The sequence below is a fragment of the Perca fluviatilis genome, chromosome 4 (assembly GCF_010015445.1).
Source record: "Perca fluviatilis chromosome 4, GENO_Pfluv_1.0, whole genome shotgun sequence".
NCBI classification, from domain to species: Eukaryota; Metazoa; Chordata; class Actinopteri; order Perciformes; family Percidae; genus Perca; species Perca fluviatilis.
The window spans coordinates 43,409,546-43,430,859 of record NC_053115.1 but is presented as its reverse complement, the minus strand read 5'-3'; the positions used below and the strand labels follow the sequence as shown (position 1 = coordinate 43,430,859).

The 21,314-nt window shown below is 45.5% G+C and overlaps 1 protein-coding gene across 1 annotated transcript in view; it reads right to left on the bottom strand.

The window, feature by feature from the left end:
* The window catches only part of LOC120557146 (O-acyltransferase like protein-like), a 30,405-nt gene extending 11,665 nt beyond the window's left edge, over positions 1-18,740 (bottom strand). The window contains 15 exon segments of the mRNA XM_039797177.1: positions 290-395; positions 4,298-4,381; positions 4,540-4,663; positions 4,852-4,962; positions 5,119-5,198; positions 5,295-5,460; positions 5,547-5,648; positions 7,125-7,221; positions 7,309-7,445; positions 7,483-7,701; positions 7,830-7,965; positions 8,073-8,146; positions 9,674-9,806; positions 15,033-15,152; positions 18,687-18,740. Of these exon segments, the coding sequence (XP_039653111.1) occupies positions 290-395; positions 4,298-4,381; positions 4,540-4,663; positions 4,852-4,962; positions 5,119-5,198; positions 5,295-5,460; positions 5,547-5,648; positions 7,125-7,221; positions 7,309-7,445; positions 7,483-7,701; positions 7,830-7,965; positions 8,073-8,146; positions 9,674-9,806; position 15,033 (1,570 nt within the window). The 5' untranslated portion in view covers positions 15,034-15,152; positions 18,687-18,740.
* Positions 18,741-21,314: the final 2,574 nt, after the last annotated feature.

Below are 21,314 nucleotides of genomic sequence, written 5' to 3'. Positions count from 1 at the left end.
TTTTTTACATTTTGGCTGTCACTTAACAAGACATGCCCATATCATTGTAAAATCCCCCCAAATCTTTACAGTATATTTTAGTGTAGTCAATCATTGATTATGAATTTTACCAAAAAAGTGGCGAAAACTTTTAAAAAGCTACAAAAACATTTTAAAAAGCGAATAAATAATAAATAAGCGATGAAAACATTGAGAAAAAAAAGACAACACTGAAACATTGAACATTATACATCTGTAGTGTAGTCAATCAGATTATGCAGAGGAAAGAAATACCTGAAAAGCTTGTTACGATGCATATAACCCTCCTCACAGGCCAATATTATCCAGGTCACAGCCAGAGCCCAGAGGGACCGGTGCAGCCCCTGGTAGAGGGTGTGTGGTACAGACGGATAGGCCTGTTATGGTTTTGGTGTCTAGTCTTATTTTGGTAGTCTGTTTTGTGCTCTGTTTCCTGTTTTATTTTGAAGTCTCTGGTTTTCTGTCTTGTCTTGCCCTATTTACTTCCTGTCTTGTGTTTCCCGCCTTGTTGATTGTCCTGCCCCGCCCTGATGTGCTTCACCTGTTGTCTCACCTGTTTCTGATCTACCCATCACCTCATGTATTTAGCCTCTGTGTTCCCCTTGTCTTGTGTCGGATCGTTTTGTCCCGTGCCTATGGTGTTTGTGTTTGTGTGTTCCTGTCGCGTCTCCCGGTGTCCGGTGTTTTGCTCTTGTTTTTTATGGACTATTAAACCCTCCACCTCTACATTCTCCTGCCTGCCTGCCTGCCTCTGCATTTTGGGTCCACTATTCCCTACTCCTCCCTGCTACACCTGACATAATGATCTGACCACTCGGACCCAGCAGAGGTACTTCCTTTATCCCGGTGGGTTCTCAGTTTTTGTTTTTTGTTTGTCTCCTGGTTGCTGCTCTGGGCCTATTTGGATTATGGATTTTGCATGCCCTTTTCCTGATGAACTTTGTGAACTACTTTGTGACCTGATAGAGCTGAAAGCAATGTGGAAAGAGACAGGCAGTGATTGCCAGAAAGCGGCGATTCTGTCGTTAGCTCGTCAAATGGTGTCTGACAGGCCTTGGCTTAAGGACTCAATTCCCGATTGGGTTAAAAGGTTCATTTCTACTCAGTCTCATCCACCTGCTAGCAGTTTAACTACAGGTTTTATGTCCGTCACCCAGTCTACTCCTAGTCCTGTCTGTTCTGTTCAGTCACCAGGAGTCAAGCCAGAGACGTTTTTGACTATTTTTCAATATTTGGCGTCAAGTGTGCCGCCGCCAGCTACATCCACCAACACTCCTCTTCTCACTCCCGGCCTAACCCAGTGCCAGCAAATGCCCACCAGCCTGTCTGTCAGCTCAGCAGCTGCCGGTTCTGCAGATACTCCCTACTACGAGCAATCCTTTGACGGAACCCGCCTGGCCGTCTTCACGGGGACCCGTGGAGGCCGTGGACGGAGGAAAGGACGTCGTGGCTCTCAGCGCCATGTCCCTGATCAGCCTCACAGTGGACCTGAGCCTGAGCCGACCTGTGTGCCTGACGCCACGCCTGCAGCCCAGTCGCCCGACGCCACGCCTGCAGCCCAGTCGCTCGACGCCTCACCTGCAGCCCAGTCGCCGCTGACATGCAGCCGCCCTGGTTCGCCGCTGACGTGCAGCCGCCCTGATTCGCCGCTGACGTGCAGCCGCCCTGGGTCGCCGCTGACGTGCAGCTCTCCTGACTCTGGGCTGACGTGCAGCTCTCCTGACTCTGGGCTGACGTGCAGCTCTCCTGACTCTGAGCTGACGTGCAGCTCCCCTGATCCTGAGCTGACGTGCAGCCCTCCTGTCCCTGGGCTGACGTACAGCTCCTTCCCAGCCTCTCAGCCTGCTAGCGGCCTCTCCCCTGACTCCAGGTTAGCTAGCAGCCTCTCAGAACCCCGGCCAGCTAGCATCTCCCCTGAGTCTAGGCCAGCTAGCAGCTCCCCTGAGTCCAGGCCAGCTAGCAGCTCCCCTGAGTCCAGGCCAGCTAGCAGCTCCCCTGAGTCCAGGCCAGCTAGCAGCTCCCCTGAGTCCAGGCCAGCTAGCAGCTCCCCTGAGTCCAGGCCAGCTAGCAGCTCCCCTGAGTCCAGGCCAGCTAGCAGCTCCCCTGACTCGCAGCTAGCTAGCATCTCCCCTGACTCGCAGCTAGCTAGCAGCTCCCCTGCCTCGCAGCTAGCTAGCAGCTCCCCTGCTTCGCAGCCAGTTAGCAGCTCCTCTGCCTCCCAGCTAGTTAGCAGCTCCCCAGGATCCCAGCTAGCTAGCAGCTCCCCTGACTCCCAGCTAGCTGGCAGCCCCTTTAGTGTCCCCGAGCCCTCTCGCGTCTCTAGTGTCCCCGAGCTCCCTGGTGTCCCCGAGCTCTCTAGTGTCCCTGATCGCTCTAGTGTCCCAGAGCCACCCAGTGTGCCAGCGCTGTCCAGCGCCCCGGATCCCCGGCTGGCTGGCTGCCCCCCTGTATCCCGACGTGGGACCACCCCTAGGACTTTGCCGGTCTCTGGCGCCCCTGGGACTGCCCGGGAGACCCCCTCTGAGACTTTGCCGGCCTCCGGTGCTCCGGAGACCGCCTCTGGGACCGCACCTGAGACCATCCCTGTCCCTGTCACTGTCCCTGTCTTCATCCCTGTCACTGTCCCTGTCTTCATCCCTATCACTGTCCCTGTCTTCTTCCCTGTCACTGTCCCCATTCCTGTCACCGTGCCCATCCTTGTCCCCGTCACCGTGCCCATCCTTGTCCCCGTCACCGTGCCCGTCTCTGTCCCTGTCACCATCCGTGTCCCCATTACAGTTCCTGCCCATAAGTCCCAGTCCGTCCCGTCTGAGTCCGTCCCGTCTGTGTCTGAGTCCGTCCCGTCTGTGTCTGAGTCCGTCCCGTCTGTGTCTGAGTCCGTCCTGTCTGAGTCTGTCCTGTCCGAGCCTGTTCTGTCCGTGTCTGTTTTGTCTGAGTCATGTCTGTCATAGTCTGCCCGGTTCTGCGTTTCCTCAGTCCCAAGGCCCCCGTCCCTAGTGGTCTCTCTCTGTCTCCCCCTGTCCATAGTGGTCTCTCTGTCTCCCCCTGTCTCTAGTGGTCTCTCTCTGTCTCCCCCTGTCCCTAGTGACCCTCTGTTTCCCCCAGGCCTCTCCGGTGCCCAGTGTTCTCTGTGTTCCATGTGCCCCTAGTGTTCTCTGTGTTCCCTGTGCCCCAGCGCCCCTCTGTGCCCCAGGGCCCCTCTGTTCCCTCTGTGCCCCCGGGGTCCCTCTGTTCCCTCTGTGTCCCCGGGGCCCTCTGTGTACCCCGGGGCCCTCTGTGGTCCCGGTGCCCCCAGGACTCTCTGTTCCCTGAGGGGTATCGCCTTCGCCGCCGGCCTCCAGAGGGGTATCGCCATCGCCGACGGCCTCCAGAGGGGACTCTCCTTCGCCGCCGGCCTCCAGAGGGATATCGCCTTCGCCGACGGCCTCCTGAGGGATATCGCCTTCGCCGCCGGCCGCCAGAGGGGTACGGCCTTCGCCGCCGGCCGCCAGAGGGGTACGGCCTTCGCCGCCGGCCGCCAGAGGGGTACGCCCGCCGCGCCACCAGAGGGGTATAGCATTCGACGGCGGCCGCCTGAGAGACTTCCCCGTCCTGTTCGTCCTCCTGAGGGGATTCGCCGTTGCTGACGGCCTCCTACGAACCCTCACCGTTCTGTTCGGCCGTCTGAGGGGTTCTGCCTTCGTCGCCGGCCGCCTGAAGCATCCTGCCTTCGTCGCCGGTCGCCTGTGGGATTCTGCCTTCTCTGTGTTCTCCGTGCCCCAGGACTCTCTTTTCCCTCTGGCCTCTCTCTGTTTCCCTTGCCCCGAGTGTCTCCAGTGCCTTCCTCGCCCCTCCGGGGTTGATTTAGTTTGACTTTTTATGGTTTTGGTGTCTAGTCTTATTTTGGTAGTCTGTTTTGTGCTCTGTTTCCTGTTTTATTTTGAAGTCTCTGGTTTTCTGTCTTGTCTTGCCCTATTTATTTCCTGTCTTGTGTTTCCCGCCTTGTTGATTGTCCTGCCCCGCCCTGATGTGCTTCATCTGTTGTCTCACCTGTTTCTGATCTACCCATCACCTCATGTATTTAGCCTCTGTGTTCCCCTTGTCTTGTGTCGGATCGTTTTGTCCCGTGCCTATGGTGTTTGTGTTTGTGTGTTCCTGTCGCGTCTCCCGGTGTCCGGTTTTTTGCTCTTGTTTTTTATGGACTATTAAACCCTCCACCTCTACATTCTCCTGCCTGCCTGCCTGCCTCTGCATTTTGGGTCCACTATTCCCTACTCCTCCCTGCTACACCTGACAAGGCCGGGGTCTCCCTGAGGATGTTGGCCACTCCAACCACAACAGCCATGAGCGACAGACAGCAGAAACAACCAAGTCCTGCCTGCCACTGGAGAACAACAAGACACCATAAGTACATGATTGGATGGCATCTTTAACCGCTCGTGTACTGAGTCCTTTCAGCTTGATAATATCACAAAGAGCATTATGTGTTCACATTTCTACCGTAATAGTAATCTGTGTGAAGTGATTGCGGTAGAATGATACCTTTTGCTTTAACAGCTGATCTTTCTTTGTTGTAAAATATATTCCAGTCAAGACCCCGATTAAAAACGGCCCATATCTTGTGTGCGGTGTAAGATAGTAATAAAAGTCATAATCTTCAAGTGGCCTGCAAAATAAATAACAAAACAACTTTGGAATTTTAAAGAAACAATTGCAATTACAATGGCTAATTAGCCTTTACTTTCTTTTTATATTGGGTTTTACATTATAAAAAAATCTAAGTTACCCTCCATTTCATACGTTTGCTTCCTAAGCTGTTCAAATTAATACAAGATCACCATAACTATGTCTTACACTGTAGTTGGCACAAAGACTGAAAGCTGCAGGAGTGCAGTTACAACAGCACCAGCCACAGTGGTCATCAGCAGAAGTCCTCCAGCAACACCCACAAACACACCTCTGTGTCTGATAAACAAATGACAGGATGAATAAGATGCATACTAGGGGCGCGATTAATAAAGGACACGAAAAATGCCCCGGAGTGTAAAGACCTTCACAGTTGTAATAGTGAGCCATGATTCATACATAAAACGTAATTTGTCCAAGGTAGAATATACATACAGTCTGTACAAATAGACCAGCAAAGGAGTGGTGGCATAAAACTGGAAGTCCAGAGACAGGTACCATGTCCAAGGAAGACACTGAAGAGACATTGGGAAATATAATGTTAAGAAATAGTTAATTATAGAAGTATGTCAAAATAGAATTAGAGCTACTGGATTATTGTTTAAACTTACTGTCTCTTCGGTTGGGAAGAAATTGTTAATCAACAGTAAATTAGTCCACCAGTTTGTCTTACAATCCATCATTGCATCTATGCCTTTGAACCAGTATGGTCCCCACTGGACCAGCGAGACGAGGCCAATGGTTAGACACACAATGAACATATGCAGTGGTTGAATCCTGTAGCAAGGAAAAGACAACAAGAATTTGCATGTAGCCTACTTTTGTTTGTGTCTCTACTTTTTTTAAATCAAATTATCAAATACCTTTTAATCCTTGTGAAGAGGTAGTTTACCACCAAACTGGGACTCAGTTTGTCTTCAGCCCTGCCGATGGCACCCAGCACAGATCTCGCGCTAAGCAGACCCCTAAAACACAAAAACTGCTCTGCTAAAACTGGCAAGGAGAAGGTGCTCACTGTAGAGTGCGGATCGGGCCGCATTTTTCTGTCCGAGCCCGGCACTTGTCCGACAGGCTTTAATATTTAGGCCCGAGCCCAACCCAAGCACAAAACAGTTTTCTCATACTAATGACACATGTACCAGCCTGGTCTCACAGAATTCTATGAAATGATCACAAACTGTTAACACGGCATTACGTGGTGGTGGCATGGAATGTGTCAAAATTCCGTGTCAAAATCATCTGTTCTGCCATGGCAAGCCTGCTTCATGTGTCTGTTCATCGTCCAAGTCCCCGTTATTTTGCTGTCATAGGCGAGCAGCGTGCCGCGCTTAATGCACTCGACAAAGCCAACACGTTGTCACTGCCCATGACTTGTTTAAAATTGTTCCATACCTCCGACTTTCCTCCAAACTTGCTCAAAGTTAATTTTAATTTTTTTCTTTAGATCTTAAAGCTCCATGTTGCACTTAAGCTACACAATACAGCACAGCAGGCCCGGTGTGATGCATGCGAGTGGACGAGACGCTGCTCATGATTTTGGCATAGCTTTCTCCCCACCCAATTAGGCTAATAAAGCAATAATTAAAAAACACAAATGTTTGATCAAGGGCCCAGCCCAGCCCGAGGGTCGGGTCGGGTTCAGTTAGGGCTCGGGCAGAGAATCTAAACTTTACTGCAGAGCCATTTGGCTAGTCCAGCTCCACCTCCAAGTCCAGCCCCACCCCAGCTGAGGTCCAGCCTCGTCAGGTGCAAGTGCAAGTTCAGAGTTAAAAAGACAATGGGAGAGCCCAGACCCTCCATGGACCAGACACAAACTATGCATGGATCTTCGTAAATAAAGTAAGTAACCAGTAACTTATAAACCGAAATTTGAGACTGGACTGAGATTACCTCTTTTGTTTCTGACAAATTTCAGCTGTTTGGTGTGGACCGGAGGAGGTTTCCCACCTGTTATTTTGGTTTGGATCAAACTGAAGAGTCCGAAAATCCAGACCAAACAAGGTTGGTGTAAAAGGCTCCTTAAAAGGTGCACTATGTGTTCCTGCATGGTTTCAGCGCAATTTCATTTTTGTCTCAAATCCTCGGCATCTCTCCTTGATTCGCTAGCTGCCTGCCCCCTGAACACACCGTGAAAAAGCCCGGTCTCGGGAGACAACACAGGGGTCGTAAACGCCACACAAACACAACAGGCCCAGACACATCCAATCACCGACAAGATGGTTGGGGGAGGGGATGAGGGTTAGTGACAGTTAGTCAGTTAGTCATGACAGTTACGGAAACATCGGGGGAGGGGCGAGCTTGCTCTGTTTTGTTTGGTATTTACTTGGAACGTCAACAGAAGTGACGTCACGCAGGAACTCATAGTGCACCTTTAAAGTCACAAAAAATATTTATTTTACAGACACAATATGGTTTTAAACTTAATGTTGTTTCAGTCTCACCCTAGCACTAAAAAGGTGTCCACAGCCAGATAAATAGGCCCGCTGCACAGATGCAGTGGGCTTCTTTCAGCGGTTTTCTTCCAGTCTTTGTAGTTATCTGCAATGGAGATAATGCAGTATATAAGAAAATAAAAGTAACTGAATGACTTGCAGACTGAGCAAGTGGCAGCGAGTCTTGTCCTACCCAGGCTGATTTGGCTGAAATCTGCAGTGTGTCCACCCATGATCCATAACAGGCTGAGAACACGGATGCCATTCAGGGAGGGAAAGACAATATTCAACAAACTTTTCAGTGTTTAACATTTACTTATCATCTACCTTCTGTAGTCCAATCACAGAACCAGAGGCGGAGTGGAACACATAATGCACATTGTACTTACTATTTTCCTCTGAAGTGCTACTAATAATATCGCGACTGTGAGAGCCATTGGTCTTCAGGGTTGCAAAAAGGTTGAGGCCAGTATTTAAACAGGAAGACTCCTCTGTGCGACTGACTTCTCTGTTCTGTTGCCACCTTATTATAGCGGTCAACAGGGTAGCCGCAATAGGTACTGCTACCATTACACCACACACAAACCTGCAGGAGAAAAAGTATTTATCTGTGTTAGGTAAAGACTCTCCATCATATCGTGACATAAGTATCATGATGATGTTGTATTGTGAGGCTTCTGGTGATTCCCACCCCTAATATAATCCTATACTGACAGGCAGATAACATCTGATGCATCAGGGGAAATGGTGTTGGACAAACAGTGGGTCATGATCATCTCCTGACTGGATTGATTGACTAGGATGTGAGGGAAAGGAGGGATGAGGGATGTCTGGCCAAACTGAAGTCTCCCTGTTAAAAAAGTGAAACGAGTAACAAGTAAAAACAAGTACTGGACTGACCGAGTGATATTGCAATGAATCCAGAGAAAACTTGAACCTAAAATTAAAATCACTGACCGTGAACAACCAGCATTTGCACATCGTCTTCTCCACAGGAGTCAGGAACACATATACCCACAAAGTACTGGGGCCTGTTTCAGGAAGGAGGTTTAACAAACTCTGAGTGTAACCCTGAACTCTGAGTTGATTGTACCCTGAGATGGGAAACGTTTTCGGTTCCAGAATAGCTGATTTGAGTTAGTTTAATCAACTCTGAGTAGGTTGACTCAGAGTTAAGCGCGTGCACCACCACCACCATAAAAACCCAGCATGAATGGAGCCATGATACTACAATTCACCACGGCAACAACCACAAACAAATCGGTCGGCGTACTTTCTCCCTCTGGAACTGGAACTACTCATGCGCACATACAGGGAGTTTGAACATATACATTTTGTAAAAAAAGCAACACGGCTGCTTCAAAAGAGCAATAATTGGTGCTTGAGTGTATTAATATCATATTTAATCACAGGTATATTATTACTGATGAAAATGGTGGTGATGGTGGACGCTAGTGATATGATGACGAATAATAATAATAATAATAATTATAATTATAATAATAATGTGGAAATGTTTAGAAACTGTTATGGACAGAGATCTTTTTTCTATGTGCTCACTAAAGTCTGGAATGACATTCCACAGCACATCAGAACTTTAACGTCAATAAGATCATTTAAATTAACATTTGCTCGCTATTTAATGGAGAGGTATACCTGTGACCATTGAGTCAGCTTTATGGCTTTGCCCTGTTGCTCATTCTCCTGGTCTGTGTGTTTGTTACTGTTCTGTCTAGGAGTTTTTGTTGTGTATGTGGTGTTTATGTTCTGCAGAGCAGGAACCTGCTGAAAATCAGTTTTACACTGAGTCAGGCCCGATTATCTTTAATCTTTTCCTGTTTAATAAATAAAAAATGAAATGAAATGAAAGTATCTAGTCTGATCCTCAATATCATCCCCAGAGGTATGTTAAACTCTGTGACTTAATACAGCATCTTCATCAACAAGATCGTTGACAAAAGGACATGCAATGTTAGAGAAAAAAAAAAAAGCTTTATAGTCTGCCTAACACAGTTAATAAACCGACCTGTTTTTTTTTTTTAATTCATGCAGATAACAAACTGTGCTAAAATGCGCCTGATACAGACTGAATGAATGAATGAGGAAATGAAAGAGTGCTGTTTCAGAGGGAGGAGACTGAGAGGAGAAAACCTGCTCCCGACCAGGTTAGGTTCCTGATATGGTAACTGACTCTGGCTACACAGACACAGTAGGCTACATGCAAATTCTTGTTGTCTTTTCCTTGCTACAGGATTCAACCACTGCATATGTTCATTGTGTGTCTAACCATTGGCCTCGTCTCGCTGGTCCAGTGGGGACCATCTCTGGGCTGTATTGTGTAGCTTAAGTTCCCGCTCTTTCTAAAACGGGTCGGAGTTCCCCCGCACTCTCAGGTTTGATTATCCTCCCTTTCTGAAACGGAAAACCCAGAGTTTCCCTCATCTCAGGGTTAACAAACTGTATGGATGTTAAACGACTTTGTTCAAAATCTAAGCCAACTGTCAGGGTGACATTTTGTCTTCTTTTAATTATATTGTTTGTTGTTAATTGTAACTTACTTGTTAAAGAAGACCTGGCAGTACTGCCCAGAGAAGGTGGGACCGTGTGCAGAGTGACACTCCTGCAGCAGGCCAGCCTGGTTGACATCACCTCCTTTGACATTGCTACCCATCTTTCCAAATGCATCGTACACTGAAAACACAAACACCGCTCAACAACACAAATGCAACTTAGTACAAAGAACGAAATAGCGATACTCCACAGTCCTTATTAGTTATTAGATGAAACATGTAAAATGTGAAAAGATATTGATTGATTATGATTGCGAATTATTTGCTTCCTTAATATATATTATATTAAGAATAATTACATGTCATTTAGCTGACGCTTTTATCCAAAGCAACTTACAATTGTTATATATGTCAGAGGTCACACATCTCTGGAGCAACTAGGGGTTAAGTGTCTTGCTCAGGGTCACATTGGTTGATGTATCACAGTGGGAATTGAACCCTGGTCTCCCACACCAAAGGCATATGTCATATCCACTGTGCCACCACCACCCACTCAATAATAGTTTTGTTTGTTTTTGGAGACTCTTCAAAAACCCATTTAAAGAGTAATATTTTATGTTTATGTCATATTATGTTTTTGTGTCTAAGTGACTGATGTCAACAACAATCTTTGAAATTGGTCCAGTATTAAGCAAGAAGAAACCAGCTCCAATGTAACGTGAATGGGCAATAGCCAACCCGTTCTCACTCCAAACTCTGAAGCGTCAGATACCGATGCAAAAAGCACCCTTCAGTGTGTGTATGGAACGCACCAGGCAGAGCAGCTGCTCAACCATGGTGCTGTAAGATGACGTAGTATTAAAGGAGAATTCCGGCCAATTTTTACATTAATCTTGATCGCTATAAATATGTGAGTACAGTCAATAGAAAAGAAAAAGTTTTAGAGTGACTTTGTGCAATTAAAATGTCTGTGCAACATGAACAGGGCCCTTACATGACAACAAGATGCGTTTTCAACTCAGACATTATTTAAATTCACCTACCCTGTCTCTATCCTGCTGGTAGCTAGCTCGCCCTGCTAGCTGTTAGCTGCTAGCTGCCATCCTTGATAAGCCAGGCTTATTCTGTGATAATCATCACGCAACAGTTCCGTGTGGATTTGTAGCTTATCCATTTTGTGTGTGATTGATCTGGTGTTGATGAGTAGGAGGCTTGGCATTGGCAATCTGTGTGATAGTTACCTTAGCTGTGGTAGCAGGCCCGACCGAGATCCTTGCTTCTGATGCAGGATAGAGACAGGGTAGGTGAATTTAAACAGTGTCTGGTTTGAAGACTCATCTTGTTGTCACGTAAGGGCCCTGTTCATGTTGCACAGACATTTTAATTGCATTTTGTGTCTGTTAAGAGGCACAAAGGCACTCTAAAACCTGCCTCGACGGTGCTGTTTAAGCTCAGTGGAAGCTGGTAGAGGTAGCTGCAGCACCTCCAGTTTGCTAGGACTGAATTCTCCTTTAAGAGAGACAACAGTGGAGAGTAGTATGTAGAGAGACAATGGTAGAGAGTAGTATGAAGAGAGACAACAGTAGAGAGTAGTATGTAGAGACAACAGTATAGAGTAGAGTAGTATGTAGAGAGACAACAGTAGAGAGTAGTATGTAGAGAGACAATGGTAGAGAGAAGTATGTAGAGAGACAACAGTAGAGTAGGATGTAGAGAGACAACAGTAGAGAGTAGTATGTAGAGAGACAACAGTAGAGAGTAGTATGTAGAGAGACAACAGTAGAGAGTAGTATGTAGAGAGACAACAGTAGAGAGTAGTATGTAGAGAGACAGCAGTAGAGAGTAGTATGTAGAGAGACAGCAGTAGAGAGTAGTATGTAGAGAGTAGTATGTAGAGAGACAACAGTAGAGTAGTATGTAGAGAGACAACAGTAGAGAGTAGTATGTAGAGAGACAACAGTAGAGAGTAGTATGTAGAGAGTAGTATGTAGAGAGACAACAGTAGAGAGTAGTATGTAGAGAGACAACAATAGAGTAGTATGTGGAGAGACAACAGTAGAGAGTAGTATGTAGAGAGACAATGGTAGAGAAGTATGTAGAGAGACAATAGTAGAGTAGTATGTAGAGAGACAACAGTAGAGAGTAGTATGTAGAGAGACAACTATAGAGTAGTATGTAGAGAGACAACGGTAGAGAGTAGTATGAAGAGAGACAACAGTAGAGTAGTATGTAGAGAGACAACAGTAGAGAGTAGTATGTAGAGCAACAACAGTAGAGAGTAGTATGTAGAGAGACAACGGTAGAGAGTAGTATGAAGAGAGACAACAGTTGAGAGTAGTATGTAGAGAGACAACAGTAGAGAGTAGTATGTAGAGAGACAACAGTTGAGAGTAGTATGTAGAGAGACAACAGTAGAGTAGTATGTAGAGAGACAGCAGTAGAGAGTAATATGTAGAGAGTCCAACAGTAATTCAGTTCATTCAAAAACTCCCTTTTAGGGAGAAACCTCGGACAGACCCAGGCTCTTGGTAGGCGGTGTCTGACGGTGCCGGTTGGGGGTGTGATGAACAGTGACAATAATAGTCACAATAAAGAAACTGGAACTATGACTAGAAATAGTAGTTGTAGTAGTTCATGGTGTAGCAGGGCACTGCAGGGCGTTACAGGGTGTAGCAGGACATAGCAGGGCGTAGCAGGACGTAGCAGGGCACTGCACAGTGCAGCAGGGTGTAGCAGGGCATAGCAGGGTGCGGAGCAGGACCACGGCGACAGCTACAACCATGATTCAGGTGCCACCCTAATCCAAGGAAAACTGCTGGGCGAAAACATAAGGTCTCCGGGGAATAAGCTTCCCAGAGCTAGGTTAGTAACAAGCATTTCTGGGACAAGGATGCACACAGATGGAAAGAGAGAGAGAAGAGAGGAGCTCAGTGTGTCAAAGGAATTAAGTCCCCCGGCAGTCTAAAACTATAACAGCATAATTAAGAGCTAGTGCAAAGCAAACCTGAGCCAGTTCTCTAAGGGTTGGTAGATTAATCTGACGACTATGAAGAGAAGCAGAGAAGAGAAGGGGTGCCGTGTCTTAAACTATACACCCTCCCCCGCCAGTCTAGGCGAACGCTGCAACTCCTCACTCCCTAACTATAAGCTTTATCAAAGAGGAGAGTTTTAAGTTTACTCTTAAATGTGGTGACGGTGTCTGCCTCCCGAACACAGACTGGGAGCTGGTTCCACAGGAGAGGAGCGTGGTAGCTGAAGGCTCCGGTTCCCATTCTACTTTTAGAGACTCTAGGAACCACAAGTAACTCTGCATTCTGGGAGCGCAGTGCTCTAGTGGGACAATAAGGCACTATGAGCTCTTCAAGATATGATGGTGCTTGACCATTTAGAGCTTTGTAGGTCAAGAGAAGGATTTTAAATTCAATCCTGAATTTTACAGGAAGCCAATGCAGAGAAGCTAATACAGGAGAAATATGATCTCTTTTCTTAGTTCTTGTCAGAACACGCGCTGCAGCATTCTGGATCAGCTGGAGAGTCTTAAGGGACTTATTTGAGCATCCTGATAGTAAGGAATTACAGTAGTTCAGCCTGGAAGTAACAAATGCATGGACTAGTTTTTCAGCATCGTTTTGAGACAGAATGTGCCTAATTTTGGCAATGTTATGAAGGTGAAAAAAGGCTGTTCTTGAGGTTTGTTTTAAGTGGGTGTTAAAGGATATATATCCTGATCAAAAATAACTCCTAGATTTCTGACAGTAGTGCTGGAGGCCAGGGCAATACCATCCAGAGTAGCTATATCTTTAGATAATGAGGTTCAGAGGTGTTTAGGGCCCAGCACAATAACTTCAGTTTTGTCTGAGTTTAACATTAGAAAATTGTAGGTCATCCATGATTATTTGTCCTAATGCATTCTTGAAGTTTAACTAACTGACTGGTTTCATCTGGCTTGATTTATAGGTATAATTGGGTGTCATCCGCATAACAGTGAAAGTTAATTGAGTGTTTCCTAATAATACTGCCTAGAGGAAGCATATATAAGAAGAATAGAATTGGTTCAAGCACCGAGCCTTGTGGAACACCATGGCTTACTTTAGCGTGCCTGGAGGATTCACCGTTAACCCCTCCTCCCCAAATACAAACACACACTCTGGCTGTCTGTTTGCCTCTTTGCTTTCTGTTTTCTCTCCCCAACGGTTAAATGTCTCTCTATGGTTCACTCTGTGTGTTGTAGTTGTTATGAAGATCATATTACATCCATAAACCTGTTTAACAATAGCCTGAAGCTGATGTGTTATTGTCTACATGCAAACACTCACAGCAAATAGAGCCTTATATAATAATTTGTAATTTCTCCAATTTTATATTTACAGGTAGTTGGTTGTTTGTCATTTTTAAATAATAGGGTTAGGGTTAATAATAACCAACTACCTAATAATATTTTCCTAGTTTCCAGTTTTTGTGTCTAATTGACTAATGGGAACAACAATCTTTGACATTTGTCCAGTAGTAAGAAGATCGCTGCAGTCTGCAGCGACGAAACAAGCTACAATGTAAGTTAATAATTAATTGTCCAGCTTGTATTTACGTTCACAAAAGTGCTCGTTTTGCCACTGACAGACTCAGATTAATATTTTTAAGTCTCTGACAACATTATGGAAATGATTTCTAAGATTTCTGTTTAAGAGTAAGATCCTTTTTTTAAACATAAAAACTGAAATTGCATTCGCTAAACCCACCAGACCATGTAAATCATGTCATTGTCATGATTTACACATGTAATTTTAGCATCATAAAATACATTTCATTAAAAGTCGACAGAAACAAAATAAAACTATGAAAAGCTGTTTTGGGTCGTCTTTCCACTTTTCCAACCATTACTACTGTAGTTTTGGTTGAAACAAACACATAGTTTACCGATTTACATGTGAGAATATGTTGGCTCTATACACGCTAAAAGTATTGTTTTTTTAAATGGAGTCTGGTGGGTTTAGAGCAAGAGACTTCAGAGCTGTTTCGGGTTAAACAGAAAGGTCTTAAAGAGGTTTTAAAGGTCTATCTCTGTAGAGATCCTTTCCATAATGTTGTCAGACACTAAGAATAATAGAAAAAACTAGGTCCTTTACCCATTATGCTTAAACTGCCGGTGTGAAAGTTCTGCTTTTAAATGTTAAAAAGACTGAAAAGAGACTTGTCTGTTCAATGTGGAGATTCCAACTCTAATATAATACTGGATAGTTTAATGAATAATAATAATAATGTATTATATTTTATCTGTGATATTTTGTGATAATCTGATTCAGATTAATGTAACTGGCCCTTTCCAAAAGAACTGCCCACTCCTCAGGCTCAGGGACTCTACAACTCAAAAAACAGAAAGAAAAGCCCTTCAAAAGTCAGCAACACTTACTGAGAACAGCATATTCCTTTGGATCGTCTTGGTTCAATTCCCAGAGGAAAGTGTTGGTATCCTCCGTACATCTCTGAGAGACATTCAAGGCCTGCGTATTCTCCAGTGCTGCACGACACCCTGCAAACAGAAGGAACACCACCCAACCCAGGGCCATTTTTAGGACAGACTGTATCTTTTTAGAGAAGGTGTTTAAATAGAGAGGCGCAGTCCCTCCCCTTCCCCAATGAAACCTTATTCCGGGAAAAAAAATACATGATGTTTGTCCATTTAAAAGATAATTTTTCAATTCAAGAAAGTCTGCGATCCATCCCATTTGTGTCTCTCCCCCTCCTCCTCATCACATGCTGCTCTATGAATAAAAACCTGCTTTGAGTCAATTTGCCTGTTCAAATAGTACAAATCCTGCATATTCAAAATGCCACACGGTTGAACATGTGAATATGTGTTAGACTCAAACACCAAAAGCTTCAAAGGGTAAAACAAGTACAGAAGAGAGAGAGAGAGAAAGAGAGAGAGAGAGACACACATTGACAGTGAGGGGAATGTTGACGGTGTGTCTCTCTCTCTGTGTCACTCCATCTCGACCTCCAGAACAAATCTCATTTCCTCAAGCAGCTTTGCTCTGAGCTGAGGAGATGCTCTTTTGTGTGTGTGTGTGTGTGTGTGTGTGTGTGTGTGTGTGTGTGTATGCGTGTGTGTGTGTGTGTCAGACAGAAAGAAAGAAAGAAGTCCAGGCACAGGGCATTTGACAACACATCCAACCGGTCACCATGGTAACTCGAGGGAGCCATGGGCTGCTTACGTCAACTAATACACACGTGCGCACACACACACACACACACAACACACACACACACACACACACACACACACACACAGTTTGTACTGCTGTACTTGTGAGGACCTTTATTGACATTTCCTAACCTTGAGCCTAAAACTAAGGGCGCTTTCACACCTATAGTTCGGTGGACTTGGTTTGCGTTCCCACTGCACTTTGTCAAACGCACCAACACTGGAAACCATCTTCACGCGATCCAGACGGTCGCTTGTTAAATGGACAGAATATTAGAGATGAACACCATTATCCCAGATACAAACTGGGAATCATCATGCAGAGAGGGACATAAAATAACAAATAGTCCCGTCTGGAAGGAATTTGAATGGAAAATCAAAATGAGATTCTTCAGGAATCCTCTTGTCATATCAAAATTTAGTGGTGCCTCGGATCAGTGCTGGCAGCAACTATAAAAGCCTGATAACCCCACCGTTTATACCTTGACCTTGGACTTCTAAAACCAGTTGATTTGAAGACCACAAGGACTGGTTGTGCTCACGCAGGGTTAAAATCTCGGACCATGCGACCAAAATGCTCCACGGATCGTTTTAAAACAGACCAAACGAAGCAGGGGTGAAAGCAACCTTCTCGAACTGAAAGACCTTTTGCTGTGTCTCAAAAACATCAAGTCACTTCTGTACATGCATTCACACCACGCCCTCTGGGTAGTACACCAGAGGAGCGGGTGCCCATATATAGAGGTTTACTCCTCCATGCAGCCCTCTCTCTCTCTCTCTCTCTCTCTCTCTCTCTCTCTCTCCTTTCATGTCTTCAGCTGTCTTGTCAATAAAGGCCTAAAAATGCCCAAAAAATAATAAGACCCAAAACGAATTACACTGAGAAAGAGACGTCTGCAAATGGATCGTCACAACCCTCTTTACTCTCAGAATTTGATCCATTTTGGTCCGATAACATTCGAGAAAGTCTAGTCGAGAAAGTGGCGCGATGAAATTATTTCGTCCCCGTTCTAATTAGCGGAGCGCCTTCTCTCTGGGCCGCTCGGTGAGGAAGCAGCGCCGATTCTAAAAAAACTTAGACGTACTGTAGGCATGATGAGAAAACTAGTAGTTGATAACCGCTGTTGGATGGAGTATTTCGGATTTCCTAACCTAAGTCAGTTAGGATTTGCTTCTGTGATACCAAACTGATCCTATTTTAGTCACAATTTAAGATTTAAAAAAGGATGTTTCTGGATTACGGCCCCTGGGGGGTTCGGGGGAACATCAGAAAGCCTTGGGTTCAGAGTTGAATTTATTGTTTGCTTCAAGACCCGTTGGTTTTAGGCTCCATGATGGCTTTAGGCCTCCTGCACACTGGCTGCGTGGCGTGAGCGTGTCAGCTGCGTGGCGTGTCCGTTTTTATTTTGTCTCCCATGTTAACAGCTTAGAGCTTACACACTGCCTGCGTGACACGCACGTGCTCGAGCCGCGCCGAAAACGCGCGCATGCTACAAATAGGACCGACGCCTATTTTTCACGCGACACGCCAGCGTGTTGGAAGCGTTTCCAGGAGAAATAGAATAGGAAAAGATGTTTATATATAATTTTAACACAAATACAATTAATAAATGACATGTTGATGTTTGAAAGTCTCTAGGTTTTGACATAAATGCAGATATAAATGTCATTTAAAAAAATAATAATAAATAATTATCGATTTTCAAATATTGCACCTGTCAATACAAAGACATAGAAAACGCCACGCAGCCTCCATGCAACAGAAACGCCGCAGGGCTCCACCTCCAGAGCTGTATCCAGTTGGGATTAAACATCCACGGTTCACAAGTATTTCAGACTGCAGGCCAAAGTGGCCCAAATCCGATTTTTTTGGGGTCAAGTGACCAGGTCAGGCTTCTTCAGAAGTAGTGTGAACACTCAAATCTAGCCCAGATCTGATTTTTTCAGATCAGATTCAGGCCACTTCCACATGTGGTCCTGAATCCGACCCAGATCAGATTTTTTTCAATGCGACCGCAGTGTGAACAGCCAAGGCGGATTTGATGTGACTTTTACCTCAAAAACCCTCGCTGCGGCCACTCTCCCCGCGGGGAGGGGCGGGGCCCCCTGCTTCCAGTGCGGCTGTTAACCGGGGAGGACTGTCCTCAGTGTTCCCCAACCACGGCCGTACGCCGAGGGCGGGATCGACTCACGTAAAAAGGTGATGCCGGCAACCCCCAACCCGTCTGTAAACACGGACCAAGGAGTTTAACGCGCTCGCAAGTCGGTGGTCGCCCGTGGTGCAATGAAAGTGAAAGCGGCGCTGCGCCGCTCGAGGGGGATCCCGGTCCCCCGGGTCGGGCGCACCACTATCCATACACCACCGGCCCGAAGCCGCGCACCGCGGAGGTAGAGCGGGCGCGAGGGCGAAGCTTGTAGTGGTGGAGGCCCGTAGCGGTCCTGACGTGCAAATTGGCTGTCCGGTCACACAGACCTCTGTAGTGAATTTGCAGCCATAACCCCGCAAATATGTCTCTCTTCTCTTCAGTCTTCTCCTCCTCAGCATCTGTGCATTAATGTTATGGCTGCCATTACACAAACATTTTAATAAAAATAAAATAAATAAATAAAAGCGAAAATGCTGATTTCCTCCATAACCTCCCTAACTTTAGTGCAACAGCGTGCTACGTCTGATGTCATTGTTCGTGTTCTTTTGCGCATGCGGGTCAGTTCAAAACCGCAAACAGTTCACACTGGAATCTGATATAGGCCACATTTTAAAAGGTAATGTGAACAACCAAACAAAAAATCGGATCTGAGCAAAAAATCAGAATCAGGTATTAAGACTTGCGGTGTGAACGTAGCCTTTGGTACAGGTACCAGATGCTGCAGCCAAATGGTCATAACATTGAGTGTGGAGTGCTGGACTGTCAGTACCCGATCCGTTCCACCTGCACAATCCGTTCTGCGCATGTGCAAGATGACACGTATGCCATGACGTAGGCGCAGATGATAATGCTGCGTTCATGCCACCTCGAAATAACAGGCACCGCCCCACTGGTTACGTTGTTTCTGCAGCTAGATTCAGTCTAAAATAACGTTAAGTCAAACTTAATGGGAAAAGCAGCTACAGCTAAATTAAGACAATAAAGACAAGTATTGAGTGATTGTATTTAAAATGAGCACAAGTAAAGTAGAACTGACGAAACAGCTGTTATATATGTTAACGTTTATTTTCAAGTTTTATTTTGAGGGTCTTTTAAAGTTTACATGCTGTCTCAGCTAGCGGTTAGCCGAATTAGCTGTTAGCTAAACTAACGTTAGCTTAACTGTGGAGGCTAACGGCAGACCGCTATAATCACCTAGCGGTCCGCCGAATTAACCGTTAGCTAAACTAACGTTAGCTTCCGGGAGGCTAACGGCAGACCGCTATAATCACCTAGCGGTCCGAGAATTAGCTATTAGCTAACTAACGTTAGCTGGAGGCTAGCGTGTGAACATCTTGCGCATGCGCAGAACGGATCGTGCAGGTGGAAGCGGTGCCGTTATTCCAAGGTGGTGGTGGAATGAACGCAGCATTATCATCTGCGCCTACGTCATGGCATACGTGTCATCTTGCACATGCGCAGAACGGATTGTGCAGGTGGAACGGATCGGGTACTGACATGGACACAACTCACCCTCGATGGTCGCCTTTTTTGCTACAATGGCGGGCGAGGAAGCTGCAGGCGGAGCAGGCGCACTAAAGACTTAACGCCGGGTCGAGGCTGCTACTTCCTGTTTAACTTAAACGGGGAGTAAATGATTTGTGCGGTTCATCTAGACTCTCCAAATGTTATCAGACCGAATGGATCAAATTTTGACAGTGAAAGGAGTGAATGAACCAAAAACATGAACCACTGATTTACAGACATGTCTTTTCCTGTCTCTCTCTCTCTCTCTCTTTCTTTTTTTCACTCACTCTCTCTCTCTCCCTTCCACTCTCTCTCCCTTTCACTCTCCCTTTCACTCACTCTCTCTCTCCCTTCCACTCTCTCTCCCTTTCACTCTCTCTCTCCCTTTCTCTCTCTCTCTCTCTTCCTTTCACTCTCTCTCCCTTTCTCTCTCTCTCTGTCCCTTTCACTCTCTCTCCCTCCCTCTCTCTCTCTGTGTGATCTGCCTCTCCTCTCTGCGACGTCAGCAGCTTGAAAGATGTAACTATTTATTAAAACTGACAAGATTCATTGCCTGTAAGTCTTGGTGAATGTGAGTGTGAAGTTGGGTGAATGAGCTGGTGTGTGCCTGTATGTGTGTGTGTGTGTGTGTGTGTGTGTGTGTGTGTGTGTGTGTGTGTGTGTGTGTGTGTGTGTGTGTGTGTGTGTGTGGAGCTAAACAGAAAAAGTAAAGGATGGAGGAGAGAATGGAGAATCAGCATCTTCTGTCAACACAGCTGGTTACTCTTTGTGAAGAAGGATAAACTCTCTCTCTCTCTCACACACACACACACACACACAGGCAAACATTCATGTAGAGAAGTACACAACAAACACAAATATGTAATGTAACAAAGAATACTCAAACACTATCGCTACACACACACACTGTGCCTGCTGTGTGTGTGTGTGTGTGTGTATGTGTGTGTGTGTGTGTGTCTCTGTGTGTGTGTGTGCGTGTGTGTGCACTTTAATGTGGATAATGTTGATTATTTACAAAAACTCCTCACCTGCTAAAGTTGTAAAATATGCGACCAGTGATTTATTTTCATAGACTTATTATGTTATTTCAATTTATGACTAATTATTGTGATCACTTTGTTTTTTAATGTTAAAAATGCATTATCAGAGACCACAGTGAGGTGTTACTATTTCATACCAGACCAACATGGCATCTCGTTTGGAAACTTTCTCTTATTTTAACGAAAAATGATTTAATCTGAAATTGTCCTTAGATTTCCAGAGGTGGCGAGAGATTAGCATAAAGTAGCCTGGATAAAAAAGTATATAGATAAAAAAAAAAAAATCAACACATTGTGAATAATTGATGTGTCAGCGTGTACAGAAGTTCTTGAAGGACATTGTTACAGCTTCTGGTGCCGGACGTATTTGAACGCCAAAGAAATGAACTGATTGGAAGATTGTTTGTTAAGGAAAAGCCTCTAATCTCTGTCAGTGACAGACTTGATTAAAAAAACAAGTACAATCGATACGAGGGCTGGATAAAGGTCACATGCCGCTAAACCTCCATAAATGTCAAAATCCTGAAAATGTGGCGGCTTTGTGTTTGTTTTTCGTCCGTCTGTCTGCCTTATTGTCTGAAATCTTTCCAGTCCTTTGAGTTGACTCAGGTCGGTTATCGCCGGGCTCTGTGAGTGCTCAAAGCTCTCGACGTGCCGGCAACAAACAGAGGCTTCAGTGCTGAAAAAGTTTCAAACCCTTATTAATAAGATTGTGTGGGCTTTTTATAAGACATGCGGCTAATCTGGCAGCTGATCGGCGGCAGAAATAATTGTTATACTTGAAGCTGTGCTTT